Here is a 20,866-nt window from a genome sequence, read left to right on the forward strand (position 1 = left end):
TCATCTCTTTAGTCTCCTGCAGTGGTGGATAGTTCATCAGTCTTTCCTTGACTTTCATGACCTTGACACTTTGAAGATTATAGACAAATTATGCTGTAGTATGTCCTTAGTACGTAGAAAATGATGCTGTGCTTTTTTCATTTAATCCCATTAGATGGCACTTGTTTTCGATTTGTCCCATAACTGATGTTCATTTTGATCCCTTGATGGAGGTGGTTGGTGTCTGCCAGACTTTTCTAGTGTAAAAGTTATTTTTCCCCTTTTGTAATTAATAAGTATTTTGTGAGGTAGTAATACGAAACTGTGTAAATATCCCACTCTTCATCAAACTTTCCAATTATTCATTCATTTATGTATTTTTATTTGTGTGGAGTCATTGTTTCCTAATTTATTTAATGGGTTATAATCCATTACTATCATTATTTATTATGATAAAAATTGTTCCAATTTTGGCCAGGAGGAACCCCTTAAGTCTTGCTTCTGTGCCTTGTCTCTTGACATATCCCTTTCATTCTTTGAGCACTTCCTTGCTTCTGGTACAAGATGATTTAAGCTCATTTTGTACCTTCCCTGTCCTATCCCTGGAATCAGCCATTTCTCCAAGGAGCCCTGGTTCCTTTTCCTTTTAGTGGATCTGTACACTAGTGTGCTCTTTGCTATTGGGATATCATTGTTCCTGGATCCTCTTTCATTAATTTTCAAAAATAATTACCCATTAACTCTTCATATATATCTTTTGCCCTGTTCTCTCCTTCTGTAAATTAGGCCATTGATAGTATCCCATAGATCTTAGATGCTCTCTTCTGATTTTTTCCCCCACTCTTTATTCTTTCTGTATTTCAGTTTGGTGATTTCTATTGATCTATCTTCAAGTTCACTGACTCTATCCCTAGATATGCCCAGTCTGGTGATAAGCCTAATGAAAGAATTCTTAAATCTGATCCTTAAAAAAAAAAAAAAAAAATTCTGACATTTCTATTTGACTTTTTATAGTTTCCATCTCTCTGCTGAAATTCCCTACCTGTTCATGAATGTTGTCCATCTTTTTCACTACACCCCTTAGCATAAATATATTAATCATAGTTAATTGAAAGTTCCTGTCTGATCAAACATCTATCTCATCTCAGAGTCTGGTTCTCTTGAATACTTTCCTGACAATGGGTTGGGGTTTTTTTTCCACTTTTTTTGGCGTGCCTTGCAATTTTACATTGAATGGTAGTATATTATTTTCCATTATTGTCATGAATTGGGCTGGATTTCAATTCTGTTGTTCCATACCAAAGGCTACAAATTCCCCCAGGCTGGAGGGCTCTCGTACTCCTCAGTGTTTGTACTTCACCTTTGGGCTTTCAGCCGCTTCTGCACATGCTTGCCACAGGGGGGCTCTGTCTTCAAGTGCATGTCCCCGCTGCAGCACGCGACTGCTACTCCTTGTTTCCTGGAGCTAGGCTCAAGGTGAGGGCAAGTGGGGTTCTTAGATTTTCTGGTCCAGCCTCGATGTTAGGCAGGCCTCTGTGAAGGTAGGACTTTTTCGGTGTTCCTGCCACTGCTCTCTGTAGCAGCCAAATTTTGCCTTATATTGATGGTAGGTCTTGAGCAGAGATATTTTCCTGTCCCTCCTGGAGAGGTAGCAGATTTTTACTTTGTATCAATGTAGGGTCCTGGGCCCAAGAGGATTTTCTGCTACTCCCCGAGGAGCAGAGAGTTTTTGCTTCCACCCCTCCCCAGAAGCAATGGCTCTTTGCCTGGTCCCTGGTGGCAGGCATAATTCCTGCTCCTCTTGCTACAGTTTAAGGCTTTTGCTTCCTATGAGAGAAGACTGTGGAGAAGTGCCGAGGTTTCATGCTTATCTTTGAGCACAGCCAATCAGCTCCCTGCCCCCAATCTTTCTTGTGAGCCCTGGTTGGAAGCCCCTGGAAAAGAGCTTGCATGTGAGTATGAACTCTCCTTGTGCCTGGGGCTACCAGAAGTTCCAAACTGACATACTTTCCCACACTCAGCCTTTACTAATTCATTAAAATTTTAGCTAATTTTTTCTTACCGTGATGTATGGCAGCCACCTCTTCCTTCTGTGCTCTGACAAGGGTGAAACAGTGTTCCCTCTCTCCTTAAAGGGATTTGTTGCTCTTTGGAGTTCCTTGGTTGCATATGACCTCAGCTCTTTGATGTACTCAAGAAAAGTTATGGTTTTATAGATTATCCAGCTTTTTCTTGTTAAGGTGGAAGCTTCTCTTGCAGCTTTCTACATCCTAAGGAGAAGCAGAGCTATAAATTTGTGGTTTTTAAAAAGATGTTTGGCACTGAAAGCCTTGGTTTAATTAAATCTTACAGGGAGGCCCAATATGTTAAATGAGTAAAAGTATACAGCTCAGCTGGAGCCTTCCCCATGCCTACCCCCAACCCTTGCCCTCTTCTCAAAGTATTGAAGCTCTGTAAAGCACAGTTTGAAAATCAAGGGCATTAGTTATTCCTAATGTACTTTCTCATTGTCAGATATATAAACTTAATCTCCTTGACCAATTGTTTGGCCCATGCTTGCTCATCTCCTGCTTTCTCTTTAATATAGGTGCTTATGGAAACTCTGGGTGCTCTGGGGGCTCAGTGCCGATGGGCTGCCTGCAATATCTATTCCACTCTCAATGAAGTGGCTGCTGCTCTAGCAGAAAATGGTAAGATCTTTTGTGTGTTCTCTTTGTCTTTGACTAAATTTTATGGAAAGTTCCATTGTTTCAATAAATACCTGTAAGGAAAGGTGACATTTAAAGTTGTCTTGAAAGAAATATTTTTTTTTTTTTAGTTGAAGTATAGTTGATGTACAATGTTGTGTTTGTTTCAGGTATACAATAAAGTGATTCACTGTATATGTGTATCTATATCTATATCTATCTATCTATCTATCTATATCTATATATCTATCTATCTTTTTTTCAATTCTTTTCCACTATAGATTATCATAAGATATTGAATGTAGTTCCCTATGTTATACAGTAAATCCTTGTTGTTTACCTATTTTATATATGGTAGTGTGTATCTGTTAATCTCCCCCTTCCCCTTTGGTAACCATAAGTTTGTTTTCTGTGTCTGTGAGTCTTTCTGTTTCATAAATAAGTTCATTTATACTATTTTTTTAGATTCCGCATATAAGTGATATCATGTAATATTTGTCTTTCTCTGACTTACTTCACTTAATATGATAATCTCTAGGTCCATCCATGTTGCTGCAAATGGCATTATTTCATTCTTTTTTGTGGCTGAGTAATATTCCATTGTATGTATACACCACATCTTCTTTATCCATTCATCTGTTGATGGATACTTAGGTTGCTTACATGTCTTGGTGGGTCCCTATTCTTGATGAGTTTGCCCTCTTTCTGGGCTTCTCTTGTTAAATATGATCGAGGTAACTGTGTTGCTTTATAGTCACAAATATCTTCTTATGTCTAATATTCCATTATTAGTTAATGCTTTGCCTTGTCAGAGCACCAGTGAACATTATTCACTGTCTAAGGTCATGGATTAGAAAAGAAAGTGCTTCAGGCATAATTTTGTGGTGTGACTGGTTTTCAGCAGTTAATGTTTGGTGCTCCGCTTCAGCGGTAAACGGGACTTGACCTGGCAGATTAATATTTGATAACAACAGCCACTGACACTTGAAGGACAAAAGAAATAGAGAAGTTTGGACTTTGCCAGTTTCTTGCTTTCACTCTCTGATAGCCCAACACAGATCAGGATACCAAACACTTGCTTCAGAGCTATTGAGAAATTCTGGGAAAGCTCTATAGTGCATGCATACCTCTCTTTTTGCAAGCACTTTGAGCATTTTATTTGTTCTCTCATTTACAGTCATTCATTTGTAAAATTTTTATTAATGTATAAAATATGTATAGAAAGTACACATAGGGCCTCCCTGGTGGCGCAGTGGTTGAGAGTCCGCCTGCCGATGCAGGGGATACGGGTTCGTGCCCCGGTCTGGGAGGATCCCATATGCCACGGAGCGGCTGGGCCCGTGAGCCATGGCCGCTGAGCCTGCGCGTCCGGAGCCTGTGCTCCGCAACGGGAGAGACCACAACAGTGAGAGGCCCGCGTACCGCAAAAAAAAAAAAAAAAAAAAAAAAAAAAAAAAAAAAAAAAAAAAAAAAAAAGTACACATATATAAATATATAGTCCAATTAATTGTACATATACATTCATTTCTCTTTTTTTTTTTCAACAAATGCTTATTGACCTACTTTAAGGACAAATGAGAGTGTCTTTGCCCTCAGAATTTTATATTGTGGTTAAGGAGAAAAGACACATATATAAATAATGATAATACAAGGGCATATATGATAATGCCACAACAGATCATAAACCCACATTTAGTATACCAACAAGGGGCTTATAAAAGTTCAGATTCCATGTGAGGTCACTTTCAGCTGAGTTATAAGGCTTCCTTAGGAACATGATACTTAACTGGGCAATGAAGTGTAACAACATTTGAACAGAGGGAGAAGAGTGTAAGAGTTTTCCTGATGCAGAAGATGGGATGACTAAAGTATAGAAACAAGAAAGATCAAAATGTAGTTGGGAAATGATGAGAATTCCAGTTGGACTGGATGAAGAAGTACATATTTCTGGTTTCTTCATTTTTGCCTTTAGTCATACTTTTAGCATCCGTCATACTCTTGGCCCTTTTGTTTGTCCTCTTTGGTCTAACAAGAGTTAAATGACCACCAAAGACAAAGGCGAGTACAAAAGGACTGGAGACAATACTAATCAGTGAAGAAAGTCAACCCAAGAAGTATAGCAGAACGAGAGAGCTTGGAATTGGGGAAAACCAGCATCTTCTTGCCAAAATTTAGGGTCAGCCCTTTTTTCAGGCTTTAATGGTTTCTCTTTGTTCTTTTTTCTTAGGATTTCCTGTGTTTGCCTGGAAAGGAGAGTCAGAAGATGACTTCTGGTGGTGCATTGATAGATGTGTGAATGTGGAGGGCTGGCAGCCAAACATGGTGGGTTAGGTCTCTGCCAACACAATTCTGTTGGGGCCTGGAGGTATAGAGAGGGAGAGTGTGGTCTGGGAGAGGGTTTCCCAGCAGGAAGGAAGGCAAATGCTTCCTTTTCCGTCTGATGTACCTGGGCTTCCGGCGGAACTAGATGCTTATGCTTAGGGCATCCCAAGAATATTCAACCTCTTTATAGCCTCAAAGTGCTTTTCATTGTCAGTGCTGATCTCAGAAGCACTCATATTCATCAGCAACATTAAAATACTGCTCAGGGTTCACACATGACTGGTTAAAAAGTAAGATTAATGAGTTACCATCCCCTACCACTGCTTACCACTCCCCCACCCCCCACACACCCCGCCCAACAACATCAATGATTAAAGCACACACATGCACACACAGCTCCTATGGTACTTAGCTTTCTTTCTAGAATCAAGTGCTAAATTTATAGTAAACCTGAAGGGATTCCAAGTTCAAATTTCTTCTCTTTATTCATTTCTCTCCTGAAGAAAGATGAATAGGCAAAGTTTTGGGGTTTTAATTTTTGCTTAGTTTTTATTTTTGTTTCATTTTTTAAAAGATCAAGTGCTTGAAGGCTGAGAGCATATTAGATTCACAAGGGGAAGCAAAAAGCTTCACAAAGTACGTTGCACTCCTGCTTTGCAAACCTTTCTGCATATGGGTGAGAGGAGAAATTAGGGAATCAACTGAAACAAGAATCCTTGAAGCTCTAGTCCAACTATTGCTTACTGCTAAAGACTGCAGAGCAGGCTTCATCTGGGACACAGCAGAGAGAAGCAGCCTGTCTTTCTGGATTCTGATCCAGGCCACATTGCACCAAGTGTTGGTTTGAGGAAGCTGGGTTAAAACCTTTGTATCCTGAAAGGGAGGGAGGAGTCGGCTATAAGATGAGTCAGCTCATTCCAGTGGAATTTAACGGTGACAGAAGGGAGTGTGACTGACAGGTGCTAAAGAAGATATGCCAGGGTTCTACTGGAAATAAAACATTAATTTTATAGTCATGAACATAGGGAGGACAGGGGATTGTACATGGCGAGCTTTTATAGACTGTAGAGCCAGCACACACTGCTGGAAAGGTTGACGAAGAGAGTAAGACAAGGATAAGAACCACTGTGACCCCAGAAAACAGGATCCATATCTTTTGGATCCTGTCAAGATCTAGTGCTTTTACTTGCTTGCCAACTTCAGGAAGATTCCCAGGTGACAATAATTTTCTGCAGTAGGACGACAGGGTGAGAATTATGGGCTACATTCATTAAATAAATATTAGGGATAGCAACTACCTGCCTGTATTCGATACCTGTGTTAAAAGGGAAAGGTGGACGAGAATACTGAGACTAAGACACAATCTTTTTTGTCTCTGATCTTTTGTGTGGCTAGGGATCAGAGGCTGCAAGGAAAAACCCCATGAGGGATTTCATACATGTAAAAAGGGAGAGAGAAACTCAGAGGAGCCTTTCCGTTTCTTAGGGAATCTGTTCTGAAGGTTTCTACTGGGAGAAAAGGGAGCACTATCTTATGGTATGGAGCAGGTGTAAGAGTTTTAATAAGAGTCCTGCCTTGGATCCCTGCTCTAAAATAAGGTTTAGTGGAATCAGAGAAAATAGATCAACAACAAGAGCAGAAGTGGGAATTCCCTGGCGGTTCAGTGGTTAGGACTCAGTGCTCTCACTGCCAAGGGCCCGGGTTCAATCCCTGGTCAGGGAACTAAGATCCCACAAGCCGAGTGGTATGGCCAAAAAAAAACCAAACAAACAAAAAAAACAAGAGCAGAAGCAAAAAAGATCAGGTGGTAGACATGAGGTTGGATATTCCAGGGGTCCGGGATGGCATCTTTGGCACTTGTAGTAGAGTTGATAATTGATGGGACTGCAAAATGGGTGCTTGCCAGTGGAGGGCACCTTAGTCCTGTGGGTCTTTCCAGGAGGGTGGGTGTAACAACTTGGAAAGTCCTGCCAAGCGTTTCTAACAGTTAGGTGAAGGGCTGAAATGCCACAGCCTACTGCCTAATAGTATTCTAAGCTGGTCTCTCTTTAGCTTATTTATAATTCAGAAACTTTCCTCTGCTGATGAAAGCTCCAGTGGGCACAGCATTGTGTTTATCTTTAATCCCAACCTGAAATAGTGATGAGCTGTTCAGAGGCATGCTTGCACACCTACATGCTGCACGGTTCCCTAGTTATTTTTAATTTGGTTTATAGAGAGTGAGGTTGTGCTAGGCAAAACCCTACAGTGCTGCCTGATCATTTTGGATAGGAGAGTGCCTGTACTTTGGGAGAAGTAGAGGATTAACGAATACACATTTGTAAGCCATTGTTCTGGGAGGGAGACTAATTATCTGGCTTTATTTAAACTAAGCTTTAACTGATGATATTTAAAGTCCTGACTTCAGCCAATATAAATATGCTAATATCAAGTTTAGGCTTTCTGACTACCAACAGTACAGCCAAGAGCTAATGGTCTAGGTAATCGCTTAAGCTATTAGTCCATAAGAAAATCCTCATTGCGCTGCTGTATATTTTGATCCTAGTGGGTATGTCATTTGGGAAGGTCACTTGGCTGTGAGAATTACAGTTGGCCTTTCATTTCACTGTTTTTTTGTTTGTTTGTTTGTTTGTTTGTTTTTGACTGCATTGGATCTTCATTGCTGTGCACGGGCTTTCTCTAGTTGCAGCGAGTGGAGGCTACTCTTCATTGCGGTGCACGGGCTTCTCATTGCGGTGGCTTCTCTTGTTGCAGAGCACGGGCTCTAGGCATGCGGGCTTCAGTAGTTGTGGCATGTGGGCTCAGTAGTTGTGGCTCGCAGGCTCTGGAGCACAGGCTCAGTAGTTGTGGCGCACGGGCTTAGCTCTTCCCTGGCATGTGGGATCTTCCCGGACCAGGCCTCGGACCCATGTCCCCTGCACTGGCAGGCGGATTCTTAACCAGTGCGCCACCAGGGAAGTCCACTTGTTTTTTTTTCTTCAGTGTAATGACTCTTGGTCATTATACTGACTCTTAAGTTACTTTGCATAACCATTTTGGAAATTTGAAATATGACATTATTGATGCTTATTATTGCAGATCTTGGATGATGGAGGGGATCTTACTCACTGGATTTATAAGAAGTATCCCAACATGTTTAAGAAAATCAAGGGCATAGTGGAAGAGAGTGTTACTGGAGTCCACAGGTAAGATTTGACATGGGTATGCCTGGTTTTATGCAGCCTGGACATATATTCTTTTTTTTTTTTTTACAAATTTTTAATTAATTAATTAATTAATTAATTAATTTATTTATTTATTTATGGCTGCGTTAGACCTTTGTTGCTGTATGCAGGCTTTCTCTAGTTGCAGCGAGTGGGGGCTACTCTTTCATTGTAGTGCACGGGCTTCTCATTGTGGTGGCTTCTCTTGTTGTGGAACACGGGCTCTAGGCGCTCGGGCTTCAGTAGTTGTGGCACGCAGGCTCAGTAGTTGTGGCGCACAGGCTTAATTGCTCTGCAGCATGTGGGATCTTCCCGGACCAGGGCTCGAACCTGTGTCCCCTGCATTGGCAGGCAGATTCTTAATCCCTGCGCCACCAGGGAAGCCCCTGGATATATATTCTTATAATCACATACTTATAGGATACATTATGTTAAAAATTGAAACCTGATCTGAAATGACGAGATCTGAGTCTGCACACTTTTTTTTTTTTTTTTTTTTTTGCTGTACACGGGCCTCTCACTGTTGTGGCCTCTCCCGTTGCGGAGCACAGGCTCCGGACGCGCAGGCTCAGCAGCCATGGCTTACAGGCCCAGCTGCTCCGCGGCATGTGGGATCTTCCCGGACCAGGGCTCGAACCCGTGTCCCCTGCATCGGCAGGTGGACTCTCAACCACTGCGCCACCAGGGAAGCCCTGCACACTTGTTTTTTAAATTAACAACACAAATAGGAAACTTAAAATAGTGAGGGGGGAGTAGCTAGGGGAATAAGTGTGGTCCTCATGTTTTCTAGTCATTGTAATACAATGACTGCTTGTCCTCTTTGGACGAATTCATTTATTCAACAGCTATTTATTGAACTTCTACAGTGTACCAGGAACTACTCTAAGAACCATGCTAGGGATCTAGCAGTGGGGAAAACAGACAAAAGCCTGGGCCCTCATAGAGCTTATGTTCTTCCACAGAGAACAAGGATTTAGGGTTCTGTTTCTCAAATGAGCATTAATTCCCTGAGTAAAATCGTAACCATTTCTGTTTCCTGTTATTTACCCAGAAAGAACTGAAAGTATGAAAGTTTTAGGGAAGTAAATTCTGAATAAGCCACCATCACTGCTTCAATATACTGTGATCTTTTTGAATGTATAAAACTATGGATTGTCCCATATTTTCAAACTTTTAGAAAGGGATGAATTTTGAATAAAACACCTGGTTCTAATTTTTAGTTGACTCAGTTTAAATAAAACCCCTATATACAGGTATACATATTTATAGGTATATGTATTAAAGTTATAAAATTGAGACTATTGGAAAGTTAAACTATTTGAAAGTTAAAATTGTTGCATTCGAGTAGTGGGATTAAAATAGTACTTAAAATTTCTCTTTTTATAATTAAAAAGGGAAATAAAACTAATAAGCAATTAAAAATTTTACATTTTAATGCTTAAAATTTAGTGGTGGGTCAAAGATTTTCCCCATATGCCTTTTGATTAATATCTTTATTTCTAAGCTGTATACAGATTCTGGAAAGGTATTCTTTATTTCTCTGTATACACCTTATAGGGTGAAACTAGTTGTGTCTCAGGCTCTCATGCCTACTCAATTAACTTATTTGTGAAATCTGATATGAAACTGATGGTCGATTGCAATATCTCATTGTTTTATGTTCTTCTTGATTTCCTTCATCCTCAGGCTGTACCAGCTATCCAAAGCTGGGAAGCTATGTGTTCCAGCCATGAATGTCAATGACTCAGTCACCAAACAGAAATTTGACAACCTCTACTGTTGCCGTGAATCAATTCTTGATGGGTAATGTTTTGTTATCTTTGGGATGAACTTGAGTTGTTGAATTGAGGTTCTAAATTTTTTGGTTTTGGTTATTTCTAGAAATGAATTGTGTAGTACCTCTGGATCTATTGCTACATCATACTCAATATTTTGTAACCCGGATCTACCACTGCTGTCACTGTTACATCACACTCAATATTTTATGACCCAGAGATATCATTGCTATCACTGTTTCAAGCAAATCTATTTTACTTAAAAAGTCAGACCAGCCCCTATCTATTGGTGGCAGTTTGTACTTTGTCACCCTATCAGGCCTGGGAGTCAGTAACTAAAGTCATTATAAATAAGTAAATATCTTTGATGGTTTAGAAAAAGGTTCCTGGTATTTCTCTTCCAGGTTATGTTGTCAGTTCTTAAGCTCCAACTATCATACAATTCTCTGGCCATCTGGAAAGTTGTGGTGAGCACAGGGTTACTTCCCAGTGGCATTTGTAGTTTTTCAAATCTGTAAGGACTGCAAGTCTGACAAAATCTACTTAGATATAATATACCAAAAACTGTGTTCTTCCAGTGCCCAGTTCCTGTTTCTACACTTGTGTCCTGAAATTCCTTCATTCTTGCTGGGAAGACTCAGTAATTCCCTATGTGAAATTTGCCGAGCCAAATGGTTTCCATCATGTATTAGTTCATGGAAAAGTGAAGAAAGGGCCTGTGGGCCACATTACTAGTCTGAACCCCAGGCAATTTGCAACACCACAGGCACTGGAGCAAGAAGGACTTTGGTTTAACAATTGGCTCTATCATTTATTAACTCTAAGACTTCAGACTAGTTATTTAACCTCTCTGTGCCTATTTCCTCATGTGTAAAATGGTGACAGTAAGACCTATCTCATAGAGTTATTGTGAGAATTAAATGAGATAAGGTATGAATCCTGGGGATCAATGTTAGTTCCCTTGCCCTTCTTTCTAGAACCCTATATAGTAAGTTTAGGATTGAGTTAGATCTTATAAGAAGACTTTTACTTTGAAATCTTTTTTTTTGTGGGGTGGAGGGGGGTGTTCAATGCAAATTCAAACGATTTTTAATTATTACTCCTATAGATTCAGTAGTATTATCAGATAGATTGGACATTTGAGTGAATCCTCACTCTATCAGTCTGTTTACGGATTGTCCCTAGTTCTGTCCACATATAACTGTTATTGTGATGCACAGCTTTGCACCTGATAATAATGATTTGGATATATACTCATAAAAATATTTACTCATCCACAACTGTTTCTTATAGATTTTTCAGCTCCCAAATCTATGAGCCTAAAATCTGCGTATATTTAGTAAAAGATGCATGCAGGTACCTCTACTAGCTCATAAACATGGACAGAGTCCCTCCTAAGCAGTGTTTACCCTGTGGATAAGAAAGATACTTTAACATCAGAAATGTATGAAAGTGAAAGTAAGATGGAAGCAGTGGAGCTGGAGTTAAAGTTAATAAAGAAATAGGAAAACATCACCCATCTACTGGAAACCTGCTGAGTAGTAGTAAGAGCGTGTTGGCATCTTCAGATGGTGAAAAACTTTCCAACTGGGTCATGGGCAGTTGCTCCTCTCAGAGAAGTTGAGATGTGACTGGACTTATTCAGGGTGGTATGGCCGTAGACTCAGAGGAGTAGGAGAAGTTAAAGAAGAGGCAAAGTATGCTCCAGGGAAGGCTGCAAAATAGAGAGTCCATATGAGGAAGGGATTAGGGATTGAGCTTCTGTAGCTCTGAGCCGGTTGCACACTGCACCATAAGCTATGAGGGAATGGCCCCTTCAGTCCTAGAGGACACTTCTGTAATTGGTCTGCAATGCCAAAAAACAAGGCAGGTGCAGCCTTATGGAGACTGAGGAAGGAAGACTTGGTAGGAAGAAAAAGGATATCCCAGATAGGATTTTTAGATCATAAAACAGATCGTATTTCAGGAACTCTTCTAGAGAGTTCTGGGGCTAGAAGAATTAGAGAGAAGTCAGAGACTTGGCATGACTCTTTTACACCGCCAGACAGCTTACCCTCACATCCCCAAAAGTCCTTTCTTGATAGAGGTCTTTTCTATCCTTTATCCTTGAACCTTGAGGCAGATCTGGGTCCCTCAGATCACAAGGAAATCACTGCCTAACTGGAATCCATCCTGGTCTGTCAGCCTATCATTTGCAGAGTAGCTGTGTTGATGAAGTTTCCCTTCCACCACACAGTCATTTGTAGTCACAAAGAGAGAGTCATCTTCCTTTGGGAAGAGAGTCAGAAAGGCTTGTGGGTAGTCAAAGCAAAGGAGGCTCAGATATATGATTATTGATTTCCTTGCTGTGCTGAGCTAGTCAAGGACCATTCTAAGCCATGGCTTTTGAGTATGGTGGTAGCCCAGCCAGGCTTACCCTCTTCACTCAACAGAAACTGCCTCTGCACTTAATTGATATTTATTGAGTTTCATTGGAGTTCATGGAGTTATACCAGTTCCTAGTGAGTGGAATTGTCAAATCATTAAAAAGATAGGATTTCTACTTTGCCTTTGGGGCATTTATAGACTTTTCAACAGGAGAGGTTAACAGATGAGTAGAAAGACCTACAAATATTTGTCGGAACCGTCTATCTCAGAATGGCAGGTTTTAGTTGAAGTTTCTTCTGCCTAGCCAGGGCTTCCTAGAGAAGGGAGACCAAATGACCCTACAGAGAAACCAGAAACTGCTCCTACAACTTCTTCCAAGAGACCCTGAAAACAGTAAGGGCCTTTATTCTAGCTTCATAGAGAATCAGAGACAAAGAGGTAGAACATGTCTGAGAAGGACTCAGCCCAGAAAACTCACTACCTCATGTAGTCAGTGTTGGTGTGTTTCGAGGCTCTTCTCCACCTCGTTGCCCATTACCCTCCCTGGTGAATTAATGTGGGACCTATTGGCGATTTTGATACTACTAAATGTAGGACTCATTTATCTGCGTTATATTTTATGTGTCTAATTCAATAAGCTACAACGTTCACATTAAACCAGAGCTTTGTCACCTCCTAAATAAAAATTACATTTATGTTTAAAAGTTACTTTGTGGTCTATAGCTTCTTCCCTTCTGTACCACTCCCAAAACAAGGGGAACAAAAAGAAAAAAGGCCTCACATAGAGATGGAATTGATTGGATAGCATGGATAAGAAAATACATATTTTGGGCTTCCCTGGTGGCGCAGTGGTTGAGAGTCTGCCTGCCGATGCAGGGGACACGGGTTCGTGCCCCGGTCCGGGAAGATCCCACATGCCATGGAGCGGCTGGGCCCGTGAGCCATGGCCGCTGAGCCTGTGCGTCCGGAGCCTGTGCTCTGCAATGGGAGAGGCCACAACAGTGAGAGGCCCGCGTACCGAAAAAAAACAAACAAACATATTTTATTGAACTTTTCTTTCTAGTCATTAAATAGTTTCTCTAGGATAGAAACCAGACTTGCTTTCAACATTAAAAAAAAAAAAAACCCAAAACCAAAAAATAAACCCCCAAACATGAACACAAAGGGGCTCAATCTAATCTCAAGCGAGAAACAAGAGATTTTTCTGATTTAATTTTTTTTCCCCCATAGACTTAAAAGAACAACAGACATGATGTTTGGTGGGAAGCAGGTGGTGGTCTGTGGCTATGGAGAGGTAAGGTTTAACCTTTCAGTTATTAAGTGTTTAAAATGTATTTTGCTGAAATATACTAGAATTTTTCACTTGTATGGACATAAAAGTACATTCATTTACCACTTTAAGTAGGAAAAAAGTAACTTCAGAGGCCCTCTGGTTAAAGTACAATCTTTCTTTTTCCCTTTGCATTTTTGCTATTTTTTCTTTAAGTTGATTTTCTGACTGTTCCAGTGCACTGTTTGTGATGTTCTTTTAGCTTGTGTTTTGATTATAAATCATGAGTGTGGGTGTTCTTATGCACATGCATGCGCTAAGCAGGGTTTAGGAGTTTGTTTATGAACTGCATTCATTTTATTTTTTTTCTTATTTTTCCCTAAGCGTGAATCTATTCAGTGAAATTCCTTTTGGTGGTGGAAAGGAGGGTACACTTTACCAGAAGCTTTGAGAAACTGTTTTCTTTGTGACTTTCCTTATTACGTGTACTTTCTCCTCTCTTCAGGTGGGGAAGGGGTGCTGTGCTGCCTTAAAAGCTATGGGCTCAATTGTGTATGTAACTGAGATTGACCCCATCTGTGCTCTTCAAGCCTGGTAAGCATGCAAAAGGAGATTTGCTTTTTCCTCTCACCACTGTCTAACATATTATCTTCTAACTGCCTCCAAAGAATGGCCTAGTTAATGCCACATTTCCTCTTAGAGGGGCCTAGATCCTGAGAAGCTGCCCAGATCCTGAGAGGTTGCTATTAATTGTAAACACCTGTCTTTCAAATATCTAGGAGCTCGGCTCTGAGAGAGCAGAGGCTGTCAGAAGCCACAATTTGAACTCCTGTGGAAATAGTAACAGGGGACGCCTTGAACCAGAGAGCAAGTAGCCCCTTATCAGCTCCACATGCCATCCTTCTCCCTTTGAAAACAATGATCAAAAAAGAAATAGGCTGGCATCAGATCCTTTCTGAAGTGATGCAATGAAAGAGCACTTCTGTCACATTCCTCCCCAAAATGCATAACCTACTGTAATCAGGAGGAAATATCAGACAAATCTAAATGAAGGATAAACTCTACTAACTCTTACTGAAGGGTATACAGGAGTTGTTTGTACTATTCCTATAATTCTTAAGTTTGAAATGATTCCAAAATCAAAAGTTTAAAAAGAAATAATTCCTTTCCCATCTAAAAATGTGGGTAATCTTATCTACTTCAATTGTGAAAGTTCAGAAAATAATGATATAATTATTACATATGATTATACATTATATAATACGTAAAGTATAGAGGTGCTGTCACATAATAAATGCTCACTAAGTGGTAGCTATTATTAAAATTGTCTCTTGCCACCCTCAGCAGGATAAAATACCACTGTCCCTGAAAACTACTGCAAAGTCCCCATGTCTGTAGCCTGAATAACCCACCCAATCTTTACCATTAACCCTCCAGAGGAAGTCACCCAGCATAGATGAGGCATGGCATAAAGATGTTTCCATAACCATTTTCCCCTGTCCTACCACTCCCCACACACCATAGCTATCAACATACAGTTTTCTCCAACAGAGTTGTTGGCTTTGTCTGAGTCAGGGCTCCAGCACACGAAGGGAACTATCACCATTCTAGCGCTTTTTCAGGGTTCATTAGAGAAACCTGAATGTGCTTTAATATTGACTGAGGTACTGATTCAAACTATCTTATAGATGTGAACTGATCACTTATTCTGTGTTAGGTACTGTGCTCTGTGCTGAGGATGAAAGATGAGTAGATGAACGAGACAAGGTCCCTGCTTTTAGAAGCACACAGACAAATAACCTCTGTGCAGTGTAGTAAGTGCTGTGACAGAGATAAACAGCACATGCTTCTGTAGGAGCACAAAGGAGGAATATCTAACTAAAGAGCAGGGTGGTGAGGGTAGAAAGAGGTGTCAATGGAGCTGAGTCTTAAAACTTATTTAAGTGACTTCTTAGTTTGGAAGTAAGTTCCAGGTACAGGCGACATATGCAAGGTCACCTAGGAAGGAGAGAGCACAGCATGTTTATATTTAAGAAGGTGGAAGTGTTTTAATGGAGCTGGCCGATAGGATAAATTTGGGGGAGTGGTAATACCTGCGTAGAAATCATATGTCAGTATAATCATATATCAACATAACTATTTGGGTCTTATCCTGATACCAGACAATGTCACCAAAGTATTTTAAGCAAGGAAATGACATGAGCCAGATGGCATTTCAGGAAACCACTCTGCAAAATGAATTAGAGAGACATAAACCTAGAGGCGATGAGATGGGGCCAGGGGCTACTACAGCAAGAAATGATAAGACCTGAACATCAGGCCTGCACGTATAGAAAAGAGGGGATAGATTAAGAATTAAGATTTTAAGGAATTAAGGAAAAAGACTCAACCAGATTTGGTGACAATTTTAATTAGGGAGAGGCAGTAGGCTAGGACATTCTAGTTTATTTGACTCGTAGAGCTGGGTGAACAGTAATGCTGTTGATTAAGATAGAAAATATAGAAGAAAAGAAACAGGATTGGTGGTGTGGGTAAGATAATGAGTCTATTTTCAAGCACAATAAGTTTGAGGTCCTTGTGGGACATGAGGAGGAGCTATCCAGTAGATAATTTGATCTATGGCTCTGAAGCTTTGGATGTTAATGTGCAAATCAGCGATCTGTGAGGCATCATTTGTAGCCAAGGGAAAGGAATGGATAAGTGCTGAAAGAATAGAGAAAAGAGTACCCTACAGAGTACCAACATTTAAAGGTTGACTGAGATCAAGAAGGAGCAATCAGAAAAGTAAGAAAACCAAGAGAAAACGGTATCATGGACTCCAAGAGTATAGAGCCTTAAGAATGCAAATAATGTTTAATGTAGCAGAGGATATCAAGTAATATTAGAGTCTAAGAAAAAAATTGTTTTTGGCATTCAGGAGATCATTGATGATCTTGGGGAGAGCAATTTCAATGGGGTAGTAGGTTCAGGTAAAATAGCACTTTCTAGAAACTTGATTGGGGTTTCATGGTTAACCCTGCCTCCCTACTGTCAGGAATAATTAGGTCCCAGTGATAGAAAGAACCTTTTATTTCTGTCCTATATGAACTAAGGAAAGAGTTTGAATTTTTCACTAAGAATAGTCCAGCTGTATCAAAAAGTGATGTAGGTACCAAAGCAACTTGGGTAATAGCTTTTGAGGTTGTGTGGCAGAAGACTCCCCAGGTGCTTTTTTAGGTTAATTGATCGTGCTTTATTTCTACAGTATGGATGGATTTCGACTGGTGAAATTAAATGAGGTCATCCGACAAGTGGATATTGTTATTACCTGTACAGGTATGATTATGACATATAAAATGGGGTGGCACTTGGGAACACTTTCATGGAACAAGTGAAAAATGACTGGAAATGTTCTGAACAAAACCAAACTCTAAAAGCCAGAGATAGTAGTCCACAAAACCAATCTTTCACATTCTTCCTACCTCTTTAGAACTCTGACCAAAAGTATACCATTAGCTAATGTCATCCCTAGAGGAAAGTTTCTCTCTAGTCTTTTTAACTGTTCCATATCTCCATCCATCCTCAGCTACCTAGGAGATGGCTACCAGTGAGTTTTATTTGGGAAGCTAGATCTTAAATTTGTACATTTTTAAAAATTTTGCTTCCAAAAGTGATGTGTATTTCTCTCTAGTCCCTGTAATTAAAGCAAGGCTAGAGCAAAATTCTTCGTAGTTAGAGAAAGTGGAAAAGGTAGTTGTGTTAATTCCCAAAGATGTAGATTTTGAGTTTTAGAGAGGAATATGCAGATATGGCTACTTTCCTTGGACTGAGATATTTTATCTTTATGTTAGAACCATAAGCCATTGGAATATTGGGTTTATTTTATAATTCTATTTTAAAGGAGGAAAATCAGAATATTTAAGAATAAAACTATTATTTGTAGTCTCAGGGAGAGCAGGGGGCAAAGAAGAACCATAAGAAACTGTTCTTGGGGCTTCCCTGGTGGCGCAGTGGTTAAGAATCTGCCTACCAATGCAGGGGACGTGGGTTCGATCCCTGGTCTGGGAAGGTCCCACATGCCATGGAGCAACTAACCCCTTGCGCCACAACTACTGAACCTGTGCTCTAGGTCCCACGAGCCACAACTGTTGAGCCCGTGTGCCATAGCTACTGAAGCCTGTGTGCCCTAGAGCCTGTGCTCTGCAACAAAAGAAGCCACCGCAATGAGAAGCCCACACGCCACAACCAAGAGTAGCCCCTGCTCACCGCAACTAGAGAAAGCCTGCCCACAGCAATGAAGACCCAACGCAGCCAAAAATAAATAAATAAAGTTATTTTTTTTAAAAAAAGGAAAAGGAAACTGTTCTTGTTTCACATCAATCCTTCAATCTCTTTTTTTGTAAGTAGCTTTATTGAGATATAATTCACTTACCATATCCATTTTAAGTGTATAATTCAATGTTTTCTAGCAAATTCACAAGGTCATACAACCAAGACAATCTGATTTTTTTACTGAGATGTAATTTACATACAGTAAAAGTCACTCTTTTAAAGTATACAGTTCATACAGTTCTGCAGCCTGTGGAAGGAAAACCACATTCACAGAAAGACAGACAAAATGAAAAGGCAGAGGACTTTCTACCAGATGAAGAAACAAGATAAAACCCCAGAAAAACAACTGAATGAAGTTGAGATAGGCAACCTTCCAGAAAAAGAATTCAGAATAATGATAGTGAAGATGATCCAGGACCTCAGAAAAAGAATGGAGGCAAAGATCAAGAAGATGCAAGAAATGTTTAACAAAGACCTAGAAGAATTAAAGAACAAACAAACAGAGATGAACAATACAATAACTGAAATGAAAACTACACTAGAAGGAATCAATAGCAGAATAACTGAGACAGAAGAACAGATAAATGACCTGGAAGACAGAATGGTGGAATTCACTGCCGCAGAAGAGAATAAAGAAAAAAGAATGAAAAGAAATGAAGACAGCCTAAGAGACCTCTGGGACAACATTAAATGCAACAACATTCGCATTATAGGGGTCCCAGAAGGAGAAGAGACAGAGAAAGGACCCAAGAAAATATTTGAAGAGATTGTAGTCGAAAACTTCCCTAACATGGGAAAGAAAATAGCCACCCAAGTCCAGGAAGCACAGAGAGTCCCAGGCAGGATAAACCCAAGGAGAAACACACCGAGACACATAGTACTCAAATTGACAAAATTAAAGACAAAGAAAAATTATTGAAAGCAACAAGGGAAAAATGACAAATAACATACAAGGGAACTCCCATAAGGTTAACAGCTGATTTCTCAGCAGAAACTCTACAGGCCAGAAGGGAGTGGCATGATATATTTAAAGTGATGAAAGGGAAGAACCTACAACCAAGATTAGTCTACCTGGCAAGGATCTCATTCAGATTCAACAGAGAAATCAAAAGCTTTACAGACAAGGAAAAGCTAACAGAATTCAGCACCACCAAACCAGCTCTACAACAAATACTGAAGGAACTTCTCTAAGTGGGAAACACAAGATAAGAAAAGGATCTACAAAAACAAATCCATAACAATTTAGAAAACAGTAATAGGAACATACATATCAATAATTACCTTAAATGTGAATGGATTAAATGCTTCAACCAAAAGACACAGGCTTGCTGAATGGATACAAAAACAAGACCCATATACATGCTGTCGACAAGAGACCCACTTCAGACCTAGGGACACATACAGACTGAAAGTGAGGGATTGGAAAAAGATATTCCATGCAAATGGAAATCAGAAGAAAGCTGGGGGCTTCCCTGATGGTGCAGTGGTTGAGAGTCTGCCTGCCGATGCAGGGGACATGGGTTTGTGCCCCAGTGCGGAAGGATCCCACATGCCACAGAGCAGCTGGGCCCATGAGCCATGGCTGCTGAGCCTGCGCATCGGGAGCGTGTGCTCCGCAACGGGAGAGGTCACAGCGGTGAGAGGCCCAAGTACCGCAAAAAAAAAAAAAGAAAAAAAAGAAAGCTGGAGTAGCAATGCACTTATCAGATAAAATAGACTTTAAAATAAAGACTGTTACAAGAGACAAGGAAGGACACTACATAATGATCAAGGGATCAATCCAAGAAGAAGATATAACAATTATAAATATATAAGCACCCAACATAGGAGCACCTCAATACATAAGGCAACTGCTAACAGCTATAAAAGAGGAAATCGACAGTAACACAATAATAGTGGGGGACTTTAACACCTCACTTACACCAATGGACAGATCATCCAAACAGAAAATTAATAAGGAAACACAAGCTTTAAATGACACAATAGACCATCTAGATTTAATTGATATTTATAGGACATTCCATCCAAAAACAGCAGATTACACTTTCTTCTCAAGTGTGCATGGAACTTTCTCCAGAATAGATCACATCCTGGGTCAATCAAGCTTCAGTAAACTTAAGAAAATTGAAATCATATCAAGCATCTTTTCTGACCACAACACTATGAGATTAGAAATCAGTTACAGGGGGCCTCCCTGGTGGCGCAGTGGTTGAGAGTCCGCCTGCCGATGCAGGGGATGCGGGTTCGTGCCCCGATCCGGGAGGATCCCATATGCCGCGGAGCGGCTGGGCCCGTGAGCCATGGCCGCTGAGCCTGCGCGTCCGGAGCCTGTGCTCCGCAACGGGAGAGGCCACAGCAGTGAGAGGCCCGCGTACCGCAAAAAAAAAAAAAAAAAAAAAAAAGAAATCAGTTACAGGGAAAAAAATGTAAAAAAGACAAACACATGGAGGCTAAACAGTATGTTACTAAATCACCAAGAGATCACTTAAGAAATCAAAAAATACCTAGAGACAAATGACAACAAAAACACGACAATCCAAAACCTATGGGATGCAGCAAAAGCAGTTCTAAGAGGGAAATTTATAGCAATACAAGCCTACCTCAAGAAACAAGAAAAATCTCAAATAAACAATATAACCTTACACCTAAAGGAACTAGGGAAAGAATAAGAAACAAAACCTATAGTTAGTAGAAGAAATCATAAAGATCAGAGCAGAAATAAATGAAATAGAATCAAAGAAAACAATAGCAAAGGTCAATAAAACTAAAAGCTGGTTCTTTGAGAAGATAAAATTGATAAACCATTAGCCAGACTCATCAAGAAAAAGAGGGAGAGGACTCAAATCAATAAAATTAGAAATGAAAAAGGAGAAGTTACAACAGACACCACAGAAATACAAAGCATCCTAAGAGACTACTACAAGCAACTCTATGCCAATAAAATGGACAACC

The 20,866-nt window shown here is 40.2% G+C and overlaps 1 protein-coding gene across 1 annotated transcript in view; it reads left to right on the forward strand.

Annotated features, from left to right (window-relative positions):
• AHCYL2 (adenosylhomocysteinase like 2) overlaps window positions 1-20,866 on the forward strand; it is a gene marked incomplete at both ends in the record, with an annotated part of 182,515 nt that overhangs the window by 137,420 nt on the left and 24,229 nt on the right. Inside the window, 7 exons of the mRNA XM_079711852.1 lie at window positions 2,567-2,669; window positions 4,894-4,988; window positions 8,067-8,173; window positions 9,878-9,994; window positions 13,564-13,627; window positions 14,109-14,197; window positions 16,848-16,918. Coding sequence (XP_079567978.1) covers window positions 2,567-2,669; window positions 4,894-4,988; window positions 8,067-8,173; window positions 9,878-9,994; window positions 13,564-13,627; window positions 14,109-14,197; window positions 16,848-16,918 — 646 coding nt within the window. The remainder of the gene's footprint in view (window positions 1-2,566; window positions 2,670-4,893; window positions 4,989-8,066; window positions 8,174-9,877; window positions 9,995-13,563; window positions 13,628-14,108; window positions 14,198-16,847; window positions 16,919-20,866) is intronic.

This window comes from Hyperoodon ampullatus (assembly GCF_949752795.1).
Source record: "Hyperoodon ampullatus genome assembly, chromosome: 9".
Taxonomy (NCBI): domain Eukaryota; kingdom Metazoa; phylum Chordata; class Mammalia; order Artiodactyla; family Ziphiidae; genus Hyperoodon; species Hyperoodon ampullatus.